The sequence below is a fragment of the Coffea eugenioides genome, chromosome 6, assembly GCF_003713205.1.
Source record: "Coffea eugenioides isolate CCC68of chromosome 6, Ceug_1.0, whole genome shotgun sequence".
Lineage (NCBI taxonomy): Eukaryota > Viridiplantae > Streptophyta > Magnoliopsida > Gentianales > Rubiaceae > Coffea > Coffea eugenioides.
This window is the reverse complement of record NC_040040.1, coordinates 14,299,363-14,324,804: the sequence shown is the minus strand read 5'-3', so window position 1 is coordinate 14,324,804 and position 25,442 is coordinate 14,299,363. Positions and strand designations below refer to the sequence as shown.

At 35.0% G+C, this 25,442-nt stretch overlaps 2 protein-coding genes across 3 annotated transcripts; one reads left to right on the top strand and one right to left on the bottom strand.

Moving 5' to 3' along the window:
* Positions 1 to 1,350: 1,350 nt before the first annotated feature.
* Positions 1,351 to 17,007, top strand: LOC113775604 (vacuolar protein sorting-associated protein 53 A). 2 transcript variants are annotated; one of them, XM_027320558.1, is made up of 24 exons: positions 1,351 to 1,613; positions 2,472 to 2,566; positions 3,976 to 4,032; positions 4,187 to 4,337; positions 5,208 to 5,278; positions 6,520 to 6,644; positions 7,096 to 7,256; positions 7,477 to 7,618; positions 8,681 to 8,744; positions 10,184 to 10,357; positions 10,458 to 10,499; positions 10,926 to 11,030; positions 11,127 to 11,186; positions 11,781 to 11,858; positions 12,043 to 12,150; positions 12,252 to 12,317; positions 12,973 to 13,050; positions 13,122 to 13,270; positions 13,352 to 13,445; positions 13,647 to 13,724; positions 13,937 to 13,999; positions 14,905 to 14,973; positions 15,088 to 15,183; positions 16,420 to 17,007. In XM_027320558.1, exons 1-24 carry the CDS (start codon positions 1,556 to 1,558, stop codon positions 16,711 to 16,713), a joined length of 2,478 nt encoding a protein of 825 aa, XP_027176359.1. In that variant the 5' UTR covers positions 1,351 to 1,555; the 3' UTR covers positions 16,714 to 17,007. The 2 variants fall into 2 exon arrangements, with proteins under 2 accessions (XP_027176359.1, XP_027176360.1); XM_027320559.1 differs by having other exon boundaries at positions 1,352 to 1,613; positions 13,137 to 13,270.
* Positions 17,008 to 18,356: 1,349 nt separating this feature from the next.
* LOC113773646 (putative clathrin assembly protein At5g35200) lies at positions 18,357 to 25,077 on the bottom strand. The gene is made up of 15 exons (XM_027318279.1): positions 24,976 to 25,077; positions 24,819 to 24,888; positions 24,368 to 24,465; positions 23,285 to 23,426; positions 23,110 to 23,210; positions 22,758 to 22,841; positions 22,556 to 22,606; positions 22,411 to 22,476; positions 22,272 to 22,337; positions 22,105 to 22,185; positions 21,330 to 21,407; positions 19,890 to 20,069; positions 19,731 to 19,806; positions 19,528 to 19,643; positions 18,357 to 18,923 (listed from the first exon to the last, which is right to left on the bottom strand). The coding sequence occupies exons 1-15, from the start codon at positions 25,075 to 25,077 to the stop codon at positions 18,585 to 18,587; spliced, it is 1,650 nt and encodes a 549-aa protein (XP_027174080.1). The 3' UTR covers positions 18,357 to 18,584.
* Between the last annotated feature and the right edge of the window lie 365 nt (positions 25,078 to 25,442).

Here is a 25,442-nt window from a genome sequence, read left to right as displayed (position 1 = left end):
TCTTGTTTTTAGATTTTCTTTTGCTAACAGTCCAAATATTTGACACTTCGCTACGGTGCCCAGATTTCAATGTAATTTTCTTTTTCTTTTTCCCTCTATAGTGAAAGCTCCTTCCAAAATAGAGAAAAAAGAAATGTTAACGGAAATTTATTTTTTAATTTTTTTTTTGGAAAAAAATGTTCAAAAAAAGAAAATAGATGGATCACCATCATCTAGGAGTGTGTAATTTCAAAAAAACCGATTTATCGACTGATTTTGATTTCAATTTGGAACTTCGAAATCGGTAAAAACGGAAAGCATAAAGGAAATCGGAATTTTCGATTTTGAATTGGATGAATTGGGTTTGAATTAAGGATTATGTTTTTCCCAAATCGAAAATTCTAATTTCGAATTCATAATTCGAAAACGGTCAATTGGATACCTATTTAAAATTCAAATTCATATATATAATATACATATGCATATATATATATAAACATATATGTAATGGAAAATATTTATATGATATAAAAATACCTCTAAGCTCTAACTATTAATTATATTATAATAATAGTGAGTCTAATTAAGTTTGTTGTATAAAAACAAAAATTAGCATCTGATTTAGCAAATTACGTTATAAACTTATAAGTTTAATTATAATGCAAAATTAGAAAAATTAGGCATCGAATTCGGTAAACTACCAAATTCCGAAATGAAATCGAAACAAACTCAAAATCGGAATTTGTGAATTCGAAATTGAAATTGGTCGAAACTTCTAATATTCAAATTCTGAAAATTCCAAATTCATAGTTCCGATTTACCGGAATCGAATTTGATGCACATCCCTACCATCATCAACAATGCTAATAAAAAGGTCTCATTTTAACATTTTATCTTCTTTTATATAGAAGCTTATATTCATTTATGTTTTTCGGAGTTGGAGAAAACTTAAAATAAATAATGGTATGTGATTTTGTTGTTTAATTCTTAAGGTGATAAGCTATATTAAAATAAAAATAATCGTGCAATAGACATCACCAGATCTCCTAATGTCAGCTCCTTCATTTATTCGATTTGCTTAAGATGAGATAATTGAATATTGCTAAAGATAATCTCAATTCGTTTTTAAGAATAAGATAAATTAATTATTTAAACGAGGATCAAAAGTAAATAATCTCAAGCATAATATACACTTGCAATTTTCTAAACAATTACTTTTGAGCGGAGTATAGTGTACGAATTAACAAAATAACATTTTTGCAAATTTTGTAGCATATTAACACAAATAGCGTATCGAATATTAGCGAAAAAAAAATGCAAAAGGTAGATATACTACGTCGTTCTCCTCAACGACAAGCGAAACGACGTCGTGAAATGACCCGATCTGGATTTCGAGAAAGCTAAGAATCAAAACTGGAGGGAATCGTATCTTGATTGGAGGCAAAATTAGTACTAGTAGACATCATTTGCTCCAGTTTGTCATTCTTAGCCTCTAAATTTAGGGTTTTCTTATTCAATTTTTCGGGTTTAATTGGAGGAGCAGACGATAATCAGCTTAAAGAAAAAAAATTCAGAAATGGAAGTAATGGACAAGCAAAGCGCTTTGGATTACATCAATCAAATGTTCCCAACAGGTTTATTTTTCTCCCTGTTTATAGATTTTTTTTATTTCAAAGATTTTAATTTTCGTGATTTTCTAGTTTAATTATGGATGCCATGATGATTGAAGTGTTTAATTGAACTGTTACTGTGAATTAACTTGATTATTTAATTCTGATTGTGTCATGATTTTAACTTTAGCCACGCAAAATTTGAAAAGTAAGATCAGGGTTGGGGTGTTTTACTTTATTATTTGAATTTTAAGAACAAATGTGGCTGGCTGCACCTAAAATATAGTACTAGTACTGCATTCTAATTTTAGTTCTGCCACTTGAGCTAGCAAACTTGATCTGGAATGAGATTCGATTGGCGGATTTGAATTTTTTTTCTTTTTGCGTTTGGCTTTGGTTTTAATTATTAGTTAAACCTCAGCAATTGCAGGGTTTTGTGTTTGGGGTTTTGAAGTATTAGATTGCTGCATCCGGTTAGGTGATTTTAAACCTGCTAAATTTCTTTGACCTTGAGAAGAATCTGGGCTTGAAATTGGAAGACAATTGCATGAAAATTAACTTCTGTTGTTGACTGTTGTTGGAGAAAGGGATAATCTTGATGTAGTAAGTAGATTGCAGCTGCGCATTAAGAATGTCATTGAGGAGAGTCGAGATATTTTGGGTTCCCTTCTTTTGAATGGTCTCAAGGGCATTTACAAGATTTTCTAAGGACTAATGAGTCCTCTTTTCATCTAGACTGTGACTTTTGTTATGAGTCAATTTCTTGTCTTGCTATTATTGTGCAAACTTGGTTTTGGAGTTCTGCTATGTTGTTTTATCTAATTGTCAGTTATTTTGCTCTTTCTTACTTATTTGAGTGTGTGGATTGATGTTATAATGCAGAGGCATCTTTATCGGGTGTTGAGCCACTTGTGCAGAAAGTACAAAGTGAAATTCGGCATGTTGATGCTGAAATTTTAGCGGCTGTTCGTCAACAGGTTAGTTTTTTCTCACCATCACCCTCTAGTTGGTTCAGAATATCAGTTTGTATCCTTCAAATATTGTGATTTTTACAACCAAAACCTATATATGAAAATGTCCTACTCTGTATAATAATAAAAACTAGGAGGATACATTCAAGTCATCATTTATATTTAATGCTAGTATATTTTACCAATATATTTAACTGAAAGGTGAGGTTGCTGATTGCTCCATTATGAACTGGGTGAGGATTTACTAGATAGGAACTTTTTATTTTGCACGCAAAGGGAAAGTTTGTGGAATGTTAACGCCAAATACTTCAAGACTCTCGGGGAATGGGATTCTTATTTTCCTTTTTTTTTCTTTTATTCAATTTTATAAAATACATAGATATGGAGCATTTCCACAATTTATAGCTATAATCTGGGCTTCCTCTGCAGTCAAAATGAGTTGCATTATGCCTATCTCAGTGAGTTGAAGGTAGAAAACATTTGCGGAATTCTTCTGCTTATTATCATGGGCTGATGTTTAACTGGACATGGAGATCATTTTGTCTCATGTGGCCCTCTTTGGAACTTGGAAGGGACAGTGTTGAGTAGTCTGGCAATAGTAAATTGAGGAAAAGGGAAAACTATGTCAGTTAATATTTTATCTTATGTCAATTATTCTTTCACTAATAATAAAATTTCGACTCTTTTTGTCCTCTGCCCTTTTGAAAAACCATTTATGTTATGCTGTTTTTTTCCTCCGCAAGACCATTTGTGAAGAAAATGCATGCGCTTGAAACGATCTCCGAGGTGATGCAATCTTTTCTTTTTGATAGAAGTTGTTATTCACTAAAGTTGTTAAGGAATTTCATAACTCAAGATTTCTTGAGAAATTGTAAATCCCCTAAATTTTTAGAATTCCCGTAAATCCCACGAATTTGGCACTTTGGGCTGTGGATAGTGGTATATTATTGCTTGAGTAGTTAATCTCCTTGCTGAGTCTGGAAGGTTTAGAGCATCTTATAATGGTATGTGGGTTGTAAAGTATACCCAATGTTTACCTGAGTTAAGATGGGAAGCAATAAATTTACCTTCTATTTTCAGTTATACTGTGTTCTGATGGAATGTTTGAGGAGCAATGTGCAGAAATTTTAGTCATGCTGAGGCTTTTGCACTCAACAACAGATATAACTTTGTCGAGTATTAGTTCTTTATATTCATGCTGAATTATGTGTTCTTGTTGTTTTTGCTCCTGCAATTGCATGCTGTTTGTATACCACCAGTTCCAGAATTTGTTGTTTTCAGCTGTAAATTTGGAGAATGAGGAATAATTGGACAGTTTGAACTAGTTTTCTACATTTAATTACAGCCACTCGCAGATAATTACTTTCTGCCGAATATCTATTCTTGACCTGTGATGCTGAATCTCTTTATTGCAGAGTAATTCGGGAAGCAAAGCCAGGGAAGACCTTGCTGCAGCCACGCATGCTGTGGAGGTTTGTTCGCCTGAATTTCATTCTAGTTGAAACTTGGTTAGCTTAAAACATTAAGCATATCTGAGTTTCTCTCATGACTCGGTTTTGTTAAAGGCTCTTCATTTTTTTTGTTGGCGGGGTTACTAAAGGATTTGTCTCTTTTCTTTTATGCTAGGAACTCATGTACAAAATTCGAGAAATAAAAACCAAGGCAGAACAGAGTGAAACCATGGTGCAGGAAATATGTCGTGATATTAAGAAGTTAGATTTTGCAAAGAAACATATAACAACTACTATTACTGCTCTTCATCGGCTTACCATGCTAGGTTAGTTGCTTTTTGCTTTGATTATATCTGCATTTTCAATTGGAATATTTTGTTCTGGTATGTGTGTTAAAATGGTGATGTACTGACTGTTGGTTGTATGTTACTATGCTTGAAATTGTTAGTTCAGTTTGGGTGCTCAACTTATAATGTAGGAGAAGTTTCGCTTTAGTTTGAAAATAAACATACCTGTCTACTCAGTATGCCTATTCGTCTCAGGTTGATCTGGGTCCAATGAGCACGTGTATGATCCTCGCTCTTACATAAGAGTTTTTTCCACTTTGGTTGAATCTGTCTACTTAAAAAAATGTCACATTTAAGCAACATCTTACCCCATTCTCTCTACTTGGTACGATGAATTCATACTTGTTTTTCTTTATGCTTTATAACTTCTTTTGCTGGCTGCAACTGAGAAGGATGACACCCCAGGGAAATAAAGGGGGAAAAATCTATGGACAAGTGGTATAGATATCCTTCTACTTCATTAGGTGTAAAAGTTTAGGAAATAATATGCACATAAATTGACAATTTACTTTCTCACCCTCAGTGAGTTACAGAATCATGGATGAATTGACAAAATATGATTGTTTAATTGATGCAAAATTTTGAAGCTTTATTTACCTTGAAATTCTTTTCTAATTGGGTGATAATTGCTCAGAAAATATCTGTTAGAACACTGTATAGATTTTGGAATGCGTCGTTTACCGCAGTGCATCCACAAGAGCTCTTGGCTGGTGGAATGATACTGTATCTGTAATTGGCCTTATGCTTTAGAAATTTACTTTCTGGATTTTTGTTGCATATAAATGTAAATTGTCTAGAAAAAATTTGGATATCAAAATCATAAGCTTATGAATCTCTTTTATGTGATAGTTTCTGCTGTCGAGCAACTCCAAGTAATGGCTTCAAAGCGGCAATATAAGGAGGCAGCTGCACAAGTAGAGGTACTTATTGTTGTTAGAACGTTAGTTTCATAAGAAAGCAACTATTAATCCTTCAGCACCATTTTGTATCATGGTTACTTGTTCATATCTGTGACAAAATCTGTGTCATGATTTTAATCAAAATAATGAACAACAGACTTTCCATGATGTTGTGGATATACTGTCCTACACAATTTTCAAAAGAATGATGAGGTAAATATGTCTAACATAAATTCCCAGCTAACCATTTAAATTGAAGGGCATGTTAGGAAACTCAACTTTGAGCTGATGCGTCTTGGTAAAACTATGTACAAGACTTACCTTGATGCAGTAGAATGGGAAGGAGTATCCACTTTGCTATTGGTAAATAAATGGATCTGATCTTTTATATTGCAACAATAACTAGTTTTTCTCTTTTATGGGTTTGTGTTCATCTCTGTCCCAGTTAGAAGTTGATGTTAGAAATATCAGATTAACCTATTTTAACTGACTTTGGTACTTGATAATGGTACTTAAGTTGACGATAGCAATTCTGAAGCATCTGGTTAACCGTCGACAGAACGTTTTTTCATATTGAAGCAGGACTGGATGAAATCAGAAAAGTTTGAGTAATAGGAAAGCAGAAATCTTTGTGCTTCCCCAGCTTTGAAGGAACCACAAGACCATTGTCTTTAAAAGATGCATTAGTTGTTGAATATATACAATTCCAGGAAATGGCCCATGCGAGCTCACCTAAAATAGAAAAGTTTCAGGGAATGTATATCTAATTGCATCTGCTATGGTTTGTTAAAATGAGCCACAAAATTGCTTGTGCTTTTAATGTATTAGAATCTCATTGATCATGGTTGCACTTAGCTTGTTCTGATACAAGATAGATTTTCTTGTTCTCACTTTATTTGTATGAAAGGTTCTCCCTTGACCTTCTTCCTTGGATAAGTTATTTTCTCTCCAATAAAGTCTATATAAGATTAAGATAAAGCAATTGTTTAGGTAAATTGGCTGTAAGAAATACAAGCACATCCTTAATCTTCAAATATCCCTTGATGTTATTGAGAAGAATTGCTTTCCTGAAGTAGATTGATATTAATAAAGTGTAATTTTCATGCACTAGTTGTTGCATGCCTGATTAGACAATTTGTTTGGGCCTTTAATTATACATATTGCTAAATTGCTGTCTCAGTAGTGTTTGAGCGCATGATGTCAATTTCTTTTGCTCTTAGAATTATTCCTGTTTCTAATTGTATTTTCTGGTTCAATATTAGGCTGTAAACCAGTTGTGTAGTCATTTTGAAGCTTATAGAGATATTCCAAAGATCACAGAACTCAGGGAGAAGTTTAAGAGCATCAAACAAATTCTCAAGTCTTATGTCTTCTCTGATTTTTCCAGGTTCATCAGAATATAAGTTCAAAATCTCTTGTCCCCTTTATGCTGTTTACTGGTTGTTTGTTAGATTTGATTTGAATGAATTAAAAGGTATTGGGATATCCTTCCTTTCTGTGCCATCGCATGACAACTTTCTAAACATTTAGATAATGAATTCTTATTTAAGGCAAAAAAGGTATACTTTCTAAGAATTTTGTTTTTATAAGATGTATTCCATTGCAGAATCAGTGTTCTAGGGTAAGTCTTTAACTTGCTTGGTAAGCAGAGAAATGTAATTAGATACCTGTTAAGGCAAACATAGGATTATTTTATTAGACGTTGGAATATAAAAAGGCCAAATGTAGGATTCTTGTCACCTTATTTTTATTATTTTTTCTATTAGTTCTGGTTCTTTTTCCTTTGGACTTTTACCATCTACCTTTCACTCCCTCTAAAACCTAATTTTTTTTTCCAGCTTAGGTACGGGAAAAGAGACGGAGGAAAGCAATTTGCTGCAGCAGCTATCAGATGCTTGCTTAGTTGTTGATGCTTTGGAGCCGTCAGTTAGGGAAGAGTTGGTAAAGAATTTCTGCAGCAGAGAGCTTACTTCATATCAACAGATATTTGAAGGAGCTGGTTAGTCCAAATTTGTGATTTTTTGTTTTTGGGGCCAAAAACTGATCAATTTGTCAAGCCTGGTTGACTTGACTCTTTGCCCGGCCTCCGGGCCTCTCACTTTGTTTTGGGCTTCTTTTATACAACTGTTGTCTTTTAAATCTGCTTTAAGTAATATATACAGTTTTATTTATATGATGTGTTGCATCCTAAAATCTTTTTCATTTGAATTGTTTCTCAGAGTTAGCAAAGCTAGACAAAGCAGAAAGGAGATATTCCTGGATCAAACGCCGATTGAGAACGAATGAGGAGATATGGAAAATATTTCCTGCATCATGGCATGTTGCTTATTTGCTTTGCATCCAGTTCTGCAAGTTGACAAGGTTTGTTACAAGCACATGTTATCATTTAGGGCTTGTTCAATTTTCCTTTGTTTTGTGAAATTAACTTAACAAGTGATTCTTAAAAAGGCTATCCACAAAATTGAAATAGTGTTTGATGGTAAAACTTTTGGAATTCTCTTTTAGGGCGATTATCTCATGGTGTAAAAAGTGAATAAGAACACATGAAGAGAACTTTGAAGAAAAGGTTAAATAAGGAGCTCAATTAAGAAAATAAGTAGATGTCCTTACGCTCCCCCCCGACCCCTCCTCTTGGTTTTATCACATTGACATGTAAACACACCCCATCTGGGTTGTTGTCCGATTTGTCAGACTTGTTAAGTAAACTTAACCCGGAGATGATATCTTCTTATAATTCTTCAATTACCTTAACTATAATTGTTACTCCCTCTGTCCCAATGAATTTGTCGTGCTTTGGGAATCCCACATTTTTTCAACAGTGCTCCGATTTCAAAAGGTAATGGGTTATGTTCCAAGAATGCCCCGGTTGAATTAGCTATGCAGCCTGACGTGTTGCTCCATTGATGGTAGGATAGAGTAGTGATATGATTGTGGGACCCATACATATGATATATTTTCAAGCCCTTTTGGAGAAAGTGCAATGCACGAATCCTGCTGGTTCTAACGTGACACTCACACACCATCACATGAAAATTCTCTATTTCACAGGTGAATTTTGGGGCCCACTAAAATATAAGAATCTTGTCGTAAGATTTAAGGGTATCAGTGGAAATCGGTGAAAGTTTTTATTACCATTATTGGTAAGTGACACTAATTTTGGGACGGACTAAAAAGGAAAGCATGACACTTCTAATGGGATGGAGGGAGTATAATTCTTTGTTTGCTTCAATTACCTTTTGGGACTATAGCTTTTGTTGTCATTAAATTTTATCTATTGCATACAATGAAATAATAGCAAATGGTTTTGAAATGTTGACAAAATTGCAATAGTACAGGTTGTAATGACAATTTTATGGGCAACTGCACACACAAAAAAAAGAGCCTCATACCCTACTCCTTTTCTTTTTCTTTTTTTTTTCCCAGGAAGCAACTTGTAGATATCCTTGATAATTTGAAGGAAAAACCGGATGTTGGAACTTTGTTATTGGTAAGTTCTTTTTTTTTTTTTTGAGCAGTTGGTAAGTTACTTTTATCTCGTTATATACGAACTATTACATCATAATTCTCTCTCTCTCTCTCTCAAGTATATTCAATCTGCGTTTTCACTGAACTTCCTTTGTCAAGATGATGGCCTATATGTGCAAAAATCTGAAATTGATCAAACAATGAAGATCCTGCCCAAATTCGCTTCTTTCTGTATTAGTCCTACCAGTAAAGATAGAAGAGTAAACTTCTCCCATCTGTCCAGGACATTGATATGGACCTGAAATAGTTCACTAGGCATATTTGCAGGATAATTAGTGTTTAGTTGTTAATGCATTTGTACGTTGTTGGTAAAACAAACAAGTCTTGGGGAATTTGCACCTCTGTATTAAAAGGGATTGTGCTGGTTTGATGTGTTAGTTGTTCTGAAAGTTTTCCCGATTACAGAGGAGCCCTTGCTGCGTTGGGTCAAGTCTGCTTCATAGGGCTGATGCCACCACCTTTTGAGAATTTGAATTATGGAACCCAAAGATCAAAACTTCCACCACCTTCTGAGAATTTGAATTATGGAACCCAAAGATCAAAACTTTCTTATATCCTTCCATCCGCACAGTTTGGATTTAGAAAGAAAAAATTGTGGGGGGAAATAGAAATTTGTTTAGTTCACTTTTTGATGTTGGCTTTTGGCATTAAGTAGTGTGGTGTATAGGACTTTTTAAACTCTCTTCAAGCATATTCTTCGAGATGCTTAGTTCAAAGTTGATTTAAATAATAGAAGGTACTTTATTCAATCTAAATTTGATAATCAAATGTGAAAAGACTTAATTTTTCTTTGTAGACTTTGATATTTCATAAATGGCAACTTAAGAAGATTATAATAAAACTGCCCACAAGGGAGTTTGTAATGGGTTTATGATGTTGGATTGGAGGCCAAATAATTTTCTAAGAAGGTTATTGCTGCCAAAACTGTACCTAGGGGCTTGGCTATAATCAGAGTTCTGAAATTGATCTAAACTTCTGCTGTAAGTTTTGTTTCTTCAAGCAGCAGAACAAGCTTTAAAAGCTTAGTCCCTATATCAAAACCTTCCAATCACTTCTGGAGCTTTACATTCACAGGGAGTATAATTCTTAACCAGAAGTCAAATTTTCGAAAGAACCAACTGCAATAGTGTATTCACTTTAACTCATCTAAGATGTGTAGACGATAAGGCATGGCATTCTTCCACATATATGAGGTTTTATAAGTATATTTGAAAAGCCATTCTGTCTTTTAGTCACATTTAGACTTCTGAGTCAGACTTTTTTTTGCTTCATTTGTTCTATGGGATGGTTATTGGTGACTGTTTGACCTATTAAAGGTTTTTTGTGAATCTTGATAGTCATCTTGGAAAAGATTTGTCTTATTCTGGTGTTTTGATAATCACTTTTTGGTGCAATCTGGAGGCACTACAACGAACTCTGGAATTTGAGGAAGAATTGGCGGAGAAATTCGGTGGTGGTGTCCAGAACAGAGAAAAAAAGACTGACACGGAGGAAGCAGATAGGGGGGACAATGTTTCAGATATTAGAAAGAAGTATGAGAAGAAGCTTGCTAGGCATCAGGGAAGTGGAGAAGAGGTATACACTAGTCAATGCACAATTGTGTTAAGACATCCGACCTGAATGATGATCTTGTTTCATTGACTGCCATTTTTTGCTTTTGCTTTCATGTCGTTAGGAGCCAGATGGATGCAAAGATTTGTCTGCTCCTGCAGCTGGGGTGAGGCTTGATTTTATTTTTCATCCTTAAGATATATAGGAGTTTTACCTTTAACTTTCTGCTGAAAGCCTTATAAGCAGTTGTGCAAGATCTCTGTCATATTAGACACCTACACTAATTTCATGTTTACTATTCTTCTCACAGTTGGCAATCATCAGTTAATGTGTTTATGCACAGAGAGCTTTTGAGTAGGTGACATCGCATCTTATAATTGTAATTGATGCAAAGTTACAGAAAGAAATTTGTTTTATTTGAACAAAGTCATGGTTTATATTTGAACATATTGGCACATGTTTGCTGAGTTATGAAAACGGGGAGCTCAACCTCTGACATGATTGTTATGCCTTGTGTTTGATGTCTGACATCATGTCATGAATTGGGATCTTGTTTAGACCTGATAATTTTCCTTGTCAATTGACATGACAGTTTAACTTTCGAGGGATCATTTCGTCTTGCTTTGAACCTTACTTGATAGTCTATGTGGAACTGGAAGAGAAGACTCTCATGGAAAATCTAGAGAAACTGGTCCAGGTAATGTAGGTTTTATTTTCGTTTTACCATGGTGTTAGATCCTTCCTCCTCACTTTTCATTTCCTTTACTGATGTGAATTTTCTCCTAAATCACAGGAAGAAACTTGGGAAATTGAGGAAGGGAGCCAAACAAATATTTTATCCAGTAGCATGCAGGTATATACTACAGAAAATCAGATTCAACTAGATTTGGGCATATCATCTCCTGTACATACTGTTTGATACATTTCTCCTTTACTTCCACATCCTTATTAAATCTGCCAATAATAACAATTGATAAGGGCTTGACATCATTATTTGACATCTTGTATATAGCTTCTGATTAAGATATAAAATATGTTTTCCATTTGGCATTTTCTTCCTGCTGCCGTGACAGGATTCACTCATTCTATTTACCACTCATCCATTGTTCTTGGAACAATAGATCACATATCTATCTTTCTTGCTACATAGCTTCACCATTTATCCTTTCCACATAGTATGCTTATGCATCTATACTTTTAATGGAGCTAATTTGAAGTTCAATATGCTGCTGGGGATGCTAGTCGAATTTCTGCCAAAAAAATACAAACAAATAATTCATACCTCATTCTTAATATTGCACCATTGTGTTTACCCGATGAGCTTTTGACTACTTTAATACTATCAGTGAGGCACTTTGATGTATTAATATTTTGCAGTATTGCTATGCCTTTTCTATGAAGAATTTTTAATTCTTGCTTTTAATTTGTGTTTCATTTCTTGGTGAAGGTGTTTTTGATCATCAGGAGGAGCTTAAAGCGCTGCAGTGCTTTGACAAAGAACCAGACATTATTCAATTTGTTCAAGGTGTATATTTGATATTTTGCTACTCTTCCCATCTCAATATTAATCTCATTGTTGGTGTCAGAGATTCCTCTTTGGATGTTCTGAATTTTTTATGTGAAGTATTTTTGTTTCTTCTTCTATTTACTACTCTATGTTTAGCCTTAATATTTTTTAGAGGGTATCTTACTCATTGTCTTGTCAATAGGTATTTCAAAGAATTCTTAAAGCATATGCCACAAAGCTTTTTGCTAGACTGCCCAAGGGAGGAACAGGAATTGTTGCTGCTGCAACGGGAATGGATGGACAAATTAAGGTATTAATATCCTTTTTAAAGATCCTCAATTGGCATATGAAGTATAATTTCTCAGTACCTGGTACTAATTCTATGTTACTTCAATGACCCATTACTTGCAGACATCTGATAAGGACGAAAGGGTGATCTGTTATATTGTAAATACCGCGGAATATTGCCACAAAACGGTCAGTTGGGATTTTAGATAGCATTATTTGTTTATAATGGTGTGAGCTTTTTGGTTTTAAGTGCTAATAGGACAAAGACAAAGGTTAAATCTGTCAATAGAAGCTAAATACTATATGTTGGTCGACATACCTTCAGAGGGAATCAAATAGGAAACATCTATGTTAAGTCGAATTAGAGCTACAAATTCACACATCATTATTTCTTTTTAATCTTTTTTTTCTGAGCTATATTGATATTGGGAATGAGAAATTTTAACCGGTGGGGGATGTTCCTCTTCTAGCTGGTGTGACAGTTGTTTGCTGCTTTATTGTGATTGGCACAATACTGTTATTGTTCTTCTTGTTTTTCATTCCTCATGAGTTGCAATACCTGTCAATGACTTATGGATTGAACTTTTATTTCTTTTCTGCTGCCCTGTTTCAAAGTATTTCTCTGTTCATATGAAATTTTCAAGTGAGTATTGGTCTGTTTTTCACAACCAATGGCTTTACTAGAACCGAAAAGGCACAATTTACTCTGGCCATGCTTAAGACATGCCTTTGATATTAGGTGATAAGTAAAAGTGATTTTGCAAGTATCATCTTTTTGTCTTCCACTTCCTTCATAGTGATACTTTTCATGGTAGTAATATCCTAACACTTTTTGTCGTGACAGTCCGGTGAATTGGCTGAAAATGTGTCCAAACTAATTGATCCTCAATTTGTAGACAAGGTGGATATGTCTGAAGTACAGGTAGTAAAAATTTCATTTATTGAGTACTTGGATTTCTTCAAAGTCTAATATCTCTCTGAAATTCTGACTAGGATCCATTGGTGCAGGATGAATTTTCGGCGGTGATAACAAAAGCATTGATAACACTTGTACATGGTATAGAAACTAAATTTGATGCTGAAATGCTTGCAATGACGCGAGTTCCATGGAGTACGCTTGAAAGTGTTGGTGATCAATCAGAGTAAGATTGGTTTCTTACCTAATTAATCTATTTTGACAATAGTTTGGAAGAAATCCAATCACCTTCTAAACTTTCCTGCAGATATGTCAATGGAATAAATACAATATTTAGTAGCAGCATCCCTGCACTCGGAACCCTTCTTTCTTCAATTTACTTCCAGTTCTTTCTTGATAAGGTGAGTGTGAAACTTGTATCAGTTCAGTTTGTATTTTTCATTTTTTCAGTTTTGTCAACTTTAACATTCATTCTATTATCTTTTAAAAATATGAACCATCTTCATTGTCATGGAAAGTTCTAGATAGCTCACATTTATTTTTATAGTGGTTTTCCACATGCATTTTGGATTGAACTGCTCATAATCTCCTGTACCATGCAGCTTGCGTCATCTCTTCCTCCACGTTTTTATTCCAATATATTCAGGTGCAAGCAGATATCAGAAACTGGAGCACAGCAAGTATACTTCTTCTTCTTCCTTTTTCTTTGCCCTCTTGCTCTGTCATGTTCTCTACACTGGTTGGACCTAATTTATCATCAACACTTTCTATCTGTGCTTATATCTAATTTGTTCAGATCACGATTGTTATTCTTTAATCAAGCATGTAGTTTTGGGTCCATTTCATGCAAGGAAAATTTTCTGATGTGAAATAAGATTTTGTGCATTTGCAGATGTTGTTGGATACTCAGGCTGTAAAGACTATTCTTCTGGATATTCCTTCCCTTGGAAGACAGGTATCCTGAATGATTGCATTTTTCTAATTAAACTTTAACTTGGCTTCTATAGTCCATTAGTTATGAGCAGCAATGAGTGTGTTTGGATAGAGATAATTTGAAAAAAAATAATTTGCCTCACAAATCTCAATCACCTTTTTATCTTCCCAATCACCTTTTTATCTCACATAAATCACATCACAAAAAGTGCTACAGTAATTATCTCAAATAAATCATCCAAATAAACTCTTGTCCAAACAAACTCACGTTTTTGGGATCCCGTGTTGGGATTATTATAATGACCTCTGGACCTCAATCTAAATCATGCAAGTAAAGGAGTGAGAACCTAATATCTAGGTGAAGGTTTCCTACTGTGGTAGGATTTTTTCAAAAAGCATACATCTCTACTCTTTCCAATGAAAAAGCTTACTTGTACCTTGACCCAAAATATGAGCTCAATTGACACTAATTACATCCTCACCATTCCAACATGTAACTCCAAAAAAAAAACTATTGCAGGCTTGTCCATTTAAACTCCTCATGAATAGGCAATAAAAACTAGTTGAGGGTGAAAGAAGTGTGCCTTTGGTTTCTGAATTTAGGCGGATCAAGTTAAAACTGAAGATTAGATTATTATAACTAGTTTTGGTCTAGTTGTCTACACCTACAGGAGGTTTTGCCTGTCTTTTCCTAATTTTTTTCTTTTTTTCTCCTTGTACGACCCTGCTGCTGATGTGTTAAATTAGCCAGCCTATATTACAGGATATCTTCGATTCATCCTTCATTAGCTAGTTGGTCATGGGACCAATTTGAAATTATTTTTCTGAAGGATCGGTTTTTAGGAAACTTGTCATTAGATTTATGTCATTCCTGTTTACTGAATGTTATAATACCTCTTTATCAAATGTGTTTGTTTCTCTTATTAGACTTCTGGAGCTTCTAGCTACTCAAAATTTGTTAGTCGTGAGATGAGCAAGGCGGAAGCACTCTTGAAGGTCTGTGACTAAATTAGAGTTGAAGTTTTCTACTTTTAAGTATCTTTATCGCGTTGTTCAATAAATTTTTGCATAACATGCATTACTAGATATTGAATTTCGTTTGTTGTACAGGTCATACTCTCCCCGATTGATTCTGTTGCAGATACATATTGTGCACTACTGCCAGAGGGAACACCTACTGAATTCCAACGGATTCTGGAACTTAAGGTTGAAATCCATTATTACCAACCTTATGATCCATTTCTCCTCCTTTCCTTGCAGACCTATCATAGTTTTTGGATTTGTGAAAATAAAAATGATTGGATTGGAATGTCGGTCTTTGGCTTATAATTTGATTGTGCTAAAGGTAATTTGTGCTTTTCCTGGGCATGTCAAAATGGTCTGCAAGGATATGTGATAATTAGATTTTGATGCAAAGAGTTTGGTAAGGCCTACTAGAAGTTACCAAAGTTGCTTTCTAAGCTGGTCTCTGGCAGATGTTATAACGAATAGATTCCTTATAAGAAGTTTCTGGTATTAAAAAGTGTAACATCTTGGCTAGTTATATATTTATTGGAATGAAACGTGTCTGAAGATTGGAAAATGGTGATCTGGGTTCAAAAGAGAGGTTTTCTGGGTTCTTCAAGTCCCATGTAGTTTCCTGAACTTTTGTTTCAAATTATTTGTCAGACAGGAAAAAAGCACTTATTCCTTAAATTACTATCTGCTTGTTTTTTCTCTCTGCCTGCCTGTAGATTGGTGTTTTATGACATGCACCTATAATTTCTTTTGTGTCTTGTAGTATGTTTTGTGGTATTGCCATGAAAAGTTCTGCACCTTCCTTTTTTTTGTTTGTTTGAATAAGAAAGTGGGGATGATATATTATGTTTGTTTATTCCTTTATTATTATGGAGATTTAGGTAGCAAGACTAGATTTTCATGAAAAATCAAATTTTCTTTCGAAAAAGAGGAAGTGTTTGTGATAGTCAGAAACATCTTATTATTGCAAATCACTATTTGATCTTTGGTGAAGTTCCACTAGTAAGATTGGTAGAAAGATAAATCAATTAAAGAAGTTTTTTTTTTTTGGCTAAATGGTGGGATTACTGAGGAATTATGGTGGGGTTGCTGCATTCTTATCTTCTGCATGTTTTGACTTTTACTTGGGGAGTTCGTGAATACTTGTGCTTCTGTATATTTTATTATATGAAAAGCCTAATAGTAAGCTTTTCGCCCTTGGTCTGCATTAGTTGAATATATAACTCTTTTGGTTCATCTCTCTATAAAGCAACTTATGCATTTAGTCTCCATAATTTATTTTGCCCAAGCCATCTTCTGTATTATGAGCTTTGGAAGAACATGAAGTGGCCAAAATTGGTTGTAAGGATATTAAATGAATGTCAATTGCATATTTTGGGCTTAACAGTACTGATTTTGCTTGTTGCTTGTCTGATGTTTCCACAGGGTCTGAAGAGAACTGACCAACAAAGTATATTGGATGATTTTAGTCGACGTGGGTCAGGAATTACTCAGCCTGCAATTGCTGGCCCTTCAGCTGTCCCATCTGCCCCCCCTCCCTCTGCAGCACCTGCAATAACAAGTCCAGTTGTGGTTGGAAGCTTAATTTCCAGGGAAGATGTCCTTGCCAGGGCAGCTGCACTTGGAAGAGGTGCTGCTACAACTGGATTCAAGAGATTCCTTGCTTTAACGGAGGCAGCGAAAGATCGAAAGGATTTCAGGAAGCTTTTCACCGGATAAGACTCATTTTTCCATTGGATCAGTATATTTGTCAACGCTTTCTGTACAAACATTAAACACAGCCACAAACTTGTATGGCAATTTTGTTACAAAATTCTTCTCATCTTTTCTATGGATTACGGCTATGTTTAGATTCTTTTTCTGTGTAATACGCTGTCACTAATATCCCAACTGGCTAGATTTTCTGTACATGGAAAACTGAGTCTCAGCGAAACTGTAAATCCCTGTAGCAAAAATGTCAAGATTCTTTTTGGTATGATAGTTATGAACTATAGAGAAGCTTGCAGCTTTTAAGTCCTGATTCCCTTGTTGAATTTTCCAGTTTGTGCGGCGAACAGCATGGAAGATTTGTCTTTTGGTGGCGTGGTGATGAGGGCTTCTTGATTTATGTGATCTTTGAAGATTAAGATCTATTTCTATACTCATCAATTGGTCATCTTCTAATTACTGATAGAAGGCGATGAGTATAGAAATCCCATCATTTATATTGATGTCTATGGGTAAAGTTATACTTGCTACAAAATAGTTAGCTCACTGATGGCCAAGTATTTGACAGGAGGAGAATTGATCGATTACTGAAGAATCAATGGGAGTTCCAGTGTGTTAAAGAGGAGTGTGGAGGGTAGAAAGCAGTAGAATGACTGTCAAATGGTTCGATTTCTGAAGAATCAAAGCAGGGCTAGTGTGTTAAGAGGAGTGAAGAGGGGGGAAAAAAAGGAGGTAGAATGACTGTCAAACGGTGTGTAGAACGGTAATCGGGCAGTTTCAAAGAGATCAGCGGTAGAGAATGATACAGCTGAAGGTGGTTATAGGCTTAGAAGAAGACGGTTAAATTTGTAGTACATTGGAAAGCAATACGTGAAGTAGTGGTTTTGGTCAAAGCAAAGAAAAATGCTCCTTTGTCATCGTGCCAAATGGAATCGTGGAAAAGGAAGACTGGTATTTCTGCGCCTTTAATTCAGAGGGGCTTAAAGCGTGGTTTCTAAGTTCATGAGTAGTCCTTTTTTTTTTTTTTTTTTTTTTTTTTGAGTCAAATGTCAACAATCCATGCTTACATCTTCTCCTACTCCTGAACTATGGGGGAGGGGACAAGCCACAGAAATTGGAGAAGTTGGAGAAGCCATATGGTGGCAATTGATGGGAGCAAGTTTCGAAACGTTAATTTTCTATTCCACAAAGACTTTAAGAGTCTTTGTTGTGACTGACAGTTCAAAGAGTCATTGATTAAATTCATGAGTGACTTTGAGAGTTATTTTTTGTTAATACAATCCAGTTATTACACCTTGAAAGGGATGGAAATTTTATAATTAATAATTTCTTTTGGAAGTATGAACTGTGAAGTTTATTCAATTGTTTCTAGGAAAGTTTATTCAGATTTTCGAACCTGTGATGCCAAATTAGTGTACATTTCAACTACTTCGTGATATTAATATATATGAAATTCTGTTTACTAAAAGTTCTTTAAGATGTCATACTTTAAGGGAGGATTATAAAAGCAAATTGACAATATATTACAAATTCCATTACCAAATAACTAGGACCGCTGCACATTCCTTTTTTTTTTTCAAACTTATAAATAAATAGAATAAACAATTTAAACCATTCTGCGCTTGAAGGAATTTTCCGACTGTAGAATCTAAACAAAACAATAAAGAGAACTTACATTAGATTATTCAAAAACTATTCACACGTAAATCTAACTCAAAAATGAAAACCACATTAATCTAATGGCTGAACAAGTGAAAGCAAGTCGTCAAGCCTAAAATATAAAACTATAAACTGCACATATTGCATATTTCATGGCTTCATAAGACTGAGTTAGTTGCATATCAGATTGCTGACTTTATACAGATGCTGATCCCATCATCAATTCAGATTGAGCTAGCATGAAGTGACTGGTTCTGAGATGGACAAGCGGTGCCCTGATCAACAAAAGGATGCCCAAAGGGATGACTTGATTCATGAACTACCATAACCTGCTGTTCCTGCTGCATGTATACTTCTTGTTTTTGCGCCATATCTGATGTATGAGCTTCAGAAGGAGGTTCTATACTCTGAGCAACATGATGTGGATACTGAGCTAGTTCATAACTAGCATCTTCAAAGGGATTTGATGAGATTCCTGACACTTGGTTCATTCCACTCGGATTTGCTATTGCCAGTGCAACATCATATAAACTATCCAAGGTCAATCTGTCTAGTCCACCACCCTGAATTTGCTAATATCATTAGAGATTTTATGGCACAAGAAACTCATTCAAAGAAAAGTGCATGCTTCTACCACAAGCATCTTGGTCAAGAAACTCTGACGACAACTTGGTTTACAACATTGACAATCATATGGGTTTCCTACAACATTCATGGTTCAATTAAGCTAGCGATTAACCTCACTCTTGCTTATCCGACTATTACTGAGAGAGAAACCACTCTTCAAAATGGTCCACCTTGCTAATCAAACTGTTAATCAGAGAGGAACCACTCTCTGAAATAGTGCCGGATCATCCATGATTTTAAGCAGGATGTTTGATCGTGAACCATATAGCTATCACTGTAAATTGATAAACAAATTTCAATGCTAGTGAAAAAATTAACACTAGACAAACTACTTTTGATTGCCTTCTACGTTTAACATTCATATGTTAAAGATCCTGCATAACTTTTCTTTTGATCAATTCTAACATTCCAACCACTTAGGCCAAAAAGTTCCTTCTGTCCATTAAAAGGGGAAAGAGGAAGCCGTATATGCCCCTAGGTTACTATTATTTAGGAGATTTACCAAAAGGAGAAAAGCAATATTTTTCTGGAAGGGCTAACCAGTGTACTTGCTGTAACAACTGCCAGGTTAGAGCTTGAAGCTGACACAAGTTCAAGCTCCCAGCTAGTAGATTGACTAATCAAATCCGGATTGAGAGAGGTATTCAACTGATCTCCTGTAATTCATTGTTATGACTTGTTAGAATAAACATAAACTACATTCTTAACAAAATTGACATCAATAATTTGGGAAAGAAAACAACCAGGTCTTATGATTGCTGAAGGAGCAGAATCTGTGCCCTCCATTGGAGATGCTTCTGGAAATAAATCATCAAAGCTCTAAAAGAAAAGGCGAAGTTTAAAAATCAAAAGATTTAACCATGCCTTCTGGTAGAATTTTTACAAGTTCAAGATGGCCTTACCAATAAATCAGCAACTGGAGGTGTAGCAGAACTTTCAGTATTTTCATTTTTTGAGACCTTATCAGAAACTACAGAGGGGTCTGAACAATTTTCCGCACCATCACCTAGCTCATGATTTATGTCCAAGCTAGAATCTACTGCAATAGTTGCTTTGGGAGTTCTAACTTTGTCATTATCACCCTGATGACATAAGAAAATGGAATACTAAAGTAAACACTAATGAGCTTTTCTTATTAAGACATTTCATTTTTTGTACCTATGCATGTCAAAAACACCACGGCGGTTGATTCCTTATACAGTATTTTAAGATAGTTTTTGTCAGACTTCAAAAGGTAAAGCTATAGGGCAGGGCATTGCACCTCTCACGATGCAAGGAAATTGAAGTATAGGAGCTTTTGAGCAGTAATCAAATCAAATTTGACTAACTTTAAATATATCAGAGCTATTAGGTCTTCACCATTAAAACTTATGCAAAGTGAAATAAACCAAAGCTATAAATTCCAGAAATATTGCAAGTGTAATGCAGTTATATTAATGAATACAATTTTAAAAGAAGGTTGGTTAATATTGGAATATGTGATAATAAGCATGTGCAACACTAGTACACTTCTGCATTGCACAGTGTTAGTCAGTGATCCACTGTTTTTTCAAAAAAATTGATAACCAAGCGACAACATAGTGCAAACGTAGGACAACTCTGCAGTCTACCCTCTTGCATTATGATGGAGACCCTAAATTACAAGCGAGTTGCTCGATGAAGTTTACAAGGTACTTATAACAAGAAGATCAGGTTGTTTAACTGTCAAGAAACTTATAACAGATATCCAGCAGTAATTTTGTTGGTATAACTTTGTTAATGGATTTGTCTAACTCAAGTTTTAGCCCAGCTATCTATGTTCTATGACATGAGAAAAAAGAAACTTTAATGACTTGATTTAACAATAGATGCCTCTAATACATTTAAATTTTTCTAAATACTACATGAAAATTCTAGCACTGAAATTTCTCACTTCAATAGCCTCAACAATCAGTAACTCTGGAGTTTTGGCTTTCCCTTTAAAAAAACTATTACATGGCAGGTGTGTCTAGGTAGATGGCCATTCAGGAGTTAAACAGAGATGATACATGACATGATGCAAGAGCAACTTGCACAATGTCGAGTAACTTAAAAAAATTCAAAGCGGACTACAGGGATATCTTTGTAAAAGATCTTATCAGATTATATATCTGGATATCTTTCTGTGATCAGGTAGCAATTAGCCCTTGGATGTAACAGTGAGTATGTGTATAGTATTTGGTCTTCTACTTCCTTGTTGATTGATACTGTTTTCTTGTAGTGGTTGAGGGAGTCCATCCACTTGTTTAAGCTTCATTTTTACATTAATAAAGGAAAAGACTTACCTCCCCCCCAAAAAAAAAGTTAAAAATACGCAGACTTACCACCCTCCATGGAAGCATCAGAGTCTGTGGGGCATCCTTCACATATTCTTCCATGATTGTCATGAACGACTCTGCGGGCTGCAGCTCAATAGTAAGGATAAACAAACCTCAGGTATTAAGCAATTCACATTAAGCATAAAGTCTAGGTTATGTACCCAAATATTGATTTTTTGTTGGACAATAAATATGTATTGTTGGTTTATTAGAGATCCCAAAGTAGTGAAATTTTCTTATGGCGCTTCCATCTACGTCTTGCGCTGCCATTCTTCCTTTTCTTCTCAAACTCCTTCCTGTCCATCTCTTCTTCTCTTTCTCCTCCCTTCTCCCTTCTCCTACTCCCTTCTCCTATCCTTCTTCATAAATTTTCTATATGCGCACACAACAAGAGAGTAGAAGAGCAGCCACAGAGAAAGATCATGTGAGCCGTGCCTCCTACGGCATCTTTCACTTCCAAAATCTCCCTCTCCACAACCAGCAACACCAGGACCACCATCAGTATCAAACTACCACCCCAAAACTAGAAAAGTGACGGTAGGAGGAGAGAAAGGAATGGATGGAGTTTGAGAAGAAATGAAAAGTGTCACATAAGAAGAAGAAAGAAACAGTGAAAAAAGAACAAAGAAGTAGTCAATGTCTAAGAAATCAACTTTATATTTGATTCCTCTAAGATCGACTTTAATGTCCACTTCACTGTTTTGGAACCTGAATAGATGATATTTCTTTAATTTCCAATAAATTATCAATATTCAGGCAAACAACCCCTGAAGTATGGTACCTGTTTGATTTCAATGTAGTTTTGTCCTCGTCCAAAATCAAGGCTCCTGCAGAGCTCAAAGAACGCAGATAGCCTTTTTGCCTGCAGATATTAAATATGTTGTTTATCTGGTTTCTGGAAATGTTATGAGAAGGAGCATCCATGGTAAAGAGAAACTAGCTAAATACCTGTTTCCCTGCCTTCTTGTAAATCTCAAGTGATCTGACAGCGTCATGACGCTGCATCTCAAAAAACTGTGCAACAATATAAGTCAATGCCCAAACTATCATGTAAATGCAGTAGACTTATTGGGATAACATCTTTTACCTTGTCAACCAAATTCAGAGTCCCGTCTGTAATTATCACATATAGCCTAACACTTTCTGCTGCAACCTGGAATATAAAAACCATAAGATGAACATACATCTGAACCAAATGATCTCTTAAAGCAACAACCTCGGATGTTACTTACAATTGAAAGAGCATACTGAATCAAGAAGTTAGGTTGTGATGCTCCCACTGGCTGCCAAGAGGATACATAATCAATGATCCTCCATCCAAGAAAAAATTTTTGTCCATTGACTAAACCTAGTACTAGTGGAGACCGATAAGGCTCAATAGACAAAAGATAAAATAAAATAAATAAAAACAGCCAATAAGAAATGAGATATAACCTGACAATCAAGGAGACGAAAAAGGAGTTGCTGCAACACAGGTAATTGCTCAAGCAAATCTGACGTGTCAAGAGCCTTGATTCTCTGTCAAAAAGGCATATTATTCATTTTACACTAGCATTTGTCCCTTATCTGGGATATCCATTGAGTGGACAGTAAGATGCATCAGAATCTATAATCATATGCAGTAGACTTGGACCAAAGCTCAAGTTATATATAGCCTATCCTAGCAAGATCTTTGATAGGAAATGCTATATTTTGTTGTCCTGTTAAACCAACATGAATTTTTCTCACTTTCCAGCTTCACTGTTAACAATAAATTTCAGCACTATAGCATAATGCAATAGCATACCGAGCGATCCTTCTGGAAGTCATATTTCAATACTCGGAAGCATTCGAGGAGTTCTTCAAGATATAAAGCATAACAACGAACCCAAGATGAATTTTCCCACGCTTCACAACAGAAAACTCCAAATTTTTAGTTCCTTGAAAGTTCCAGATCTAAAGAAAATCAGGAGAATGCTTACCACTGGGGCTCGAATCATCCTTGAAGTGTGATAGGTTAAGCAGGTGATTTTTTCTATAACCATATTCAATGAGCTCCTGCTGAAACGTTGCATCAACTTCCCTTAATCCACGATGTATAACTACCAAAGTTTTCAATGCAACCTGAGTAAAGAGCAGAAAAGATATTGTGAAACTACTATAGAAGAATGATCTATCTCAAACAAAAAGATGCTTAACAAAAATAAAGAAACTAATTCCTATAAAGCTTTGTAGAAAAGAGAAGTTGTAGACTTGGTTGTATGAGTTTATTTATGTAAATTAATGTATAATTACAGCACAAATTCTTAAAAAAAAAAACACATCAGCTTGTATTCCACAACATAGTTACTCCAATTTAACTCTTCTAGCTACTGTTTGACTGGAAAGCAAAAACTGAAAAGAAACAAAAATAAACGAAAGATAAGTGATTTATTCCCTTATCTATGTTTTGATTGCAGAAAACTTATGGATTACCCTTTGTTAGCAAATGCTTCCCATTTTTCATTCTTGCAAAATTTGTAGATTTTGTTGGAGTGTTAAAGCAAGACAAGACCATTCTACAACTATCCAAATTTGGTAAATTAATAGAAAACTCCTTTGGGGAAATTTTCTAGCCAAACGATACCAAGGAAAATGTCTTGCACTTTCCATTGACTGCTGTTTATCTAGAAAGACTTTCCACCTGTACTTTCCTTAATAAATAAAGCCTCAATAATAGTAAATTTATTTCACAAAGCATATCAAATTAACAAGCTAAAATTTGGTACATAGGAAAAAGGATTCAAACGTAGCTCATTTTACATCATATGCTACAGACAAGGGAACAAGTCATCTGTAGAACAGTCAAATCAAGGTCGAGGATAAGTACTGATCTTTGGCAGGGTAAACAGAAAATTGTATAGCAAGCATTCGTAAAGATTCACATGAACTATTGGCCTTCTTAAAGCAATCCTACAAGTTTGTGTGACCTCACATATCAAAAGTTAAACGCAGAAAATTTGGAGAATTCTGGGAACGTATGACAGATAATGAAAGTTTAAGCAAGAAGGTGCTAAAGGGCATACTGTCCAAGTATGTGTTTTGGCAAGACGCCTGGCAAGTGCATGTATGCAATAAGAAACATCTTCTCGAGGGCTTGATGCTGACAGCGAGTTGAAGATTGCTGATGAGAAACAAAATAAGCATGTGTCAGCATGCAGCTTCATTCATTAGAGAAAACTGCTAGAGATTGTTTGATTCCCTCAAGAAATTTAAAATTACTAAAATTTAAAGGTCAAAACTATGAGAAGTTTATCTTTCAATCCACAGAATTCAGGAGAATGGAAAAGAAGAGAAAGAACGTTTTATGCTTGTAATTCTAAGGTTATCTGTGTACTCAATTGCCATAAAATTATCAAGTGCAGTATTAGAAGCCAAAATTATTTCAATTTCCAATCTACAAGAACACATCAGAGATACCAACAGTATGTAATGAGAATTAATTAGCTTCACTTGCATGAACAAACTTTAACTCACTTCGTACATGTTTCTGCTTTGGCAATACTTCATCATGGTTTGTGGCTTTGACAATAGCAACATCCAGCTCCTAATGCACAGCATACATACGTCTCAAAATTCTTTGATGAAAAAAAGACATAAAATAGTACTTATCTTGCATAATATCTGGGATCACCTTGTTTTCGCTGTTAACTATAGCCATTCCAACCTTTGTAGAGTCTTTTAAAGCTCCAAAAGCTTTTCTAAAGTTTTGGGAAGTAACATTTCCAGAAGTCATACTTTTTAAGGGTTACAAATCTCCTGGAACAAAATGAGGCTACACTGAAGAATCCAGAGAACCGCAAGTAATTATCAATTTCACCTCAGAAATGTTTCAACTCTGGATGTTCATAATTTCACTGATATTCAGCTCTCAAAAAGTAAGCATTACATTGTCATTCCTGATCCATCCTGTAATCATCAGGTTCAACACTCTCATTAGCAAATGACAACATAATGGGATCTACTTCAATAAGCAACACAAGAAACAATAGAGCAGGACAGTGAAAGTAATTTTACTTCAAGCATCTAAGTTCAAATTGCAGAATTGAATACGCTAGTCATCAAAACCAGCACTAGGTATCAAATCTCCAATTTATCTCA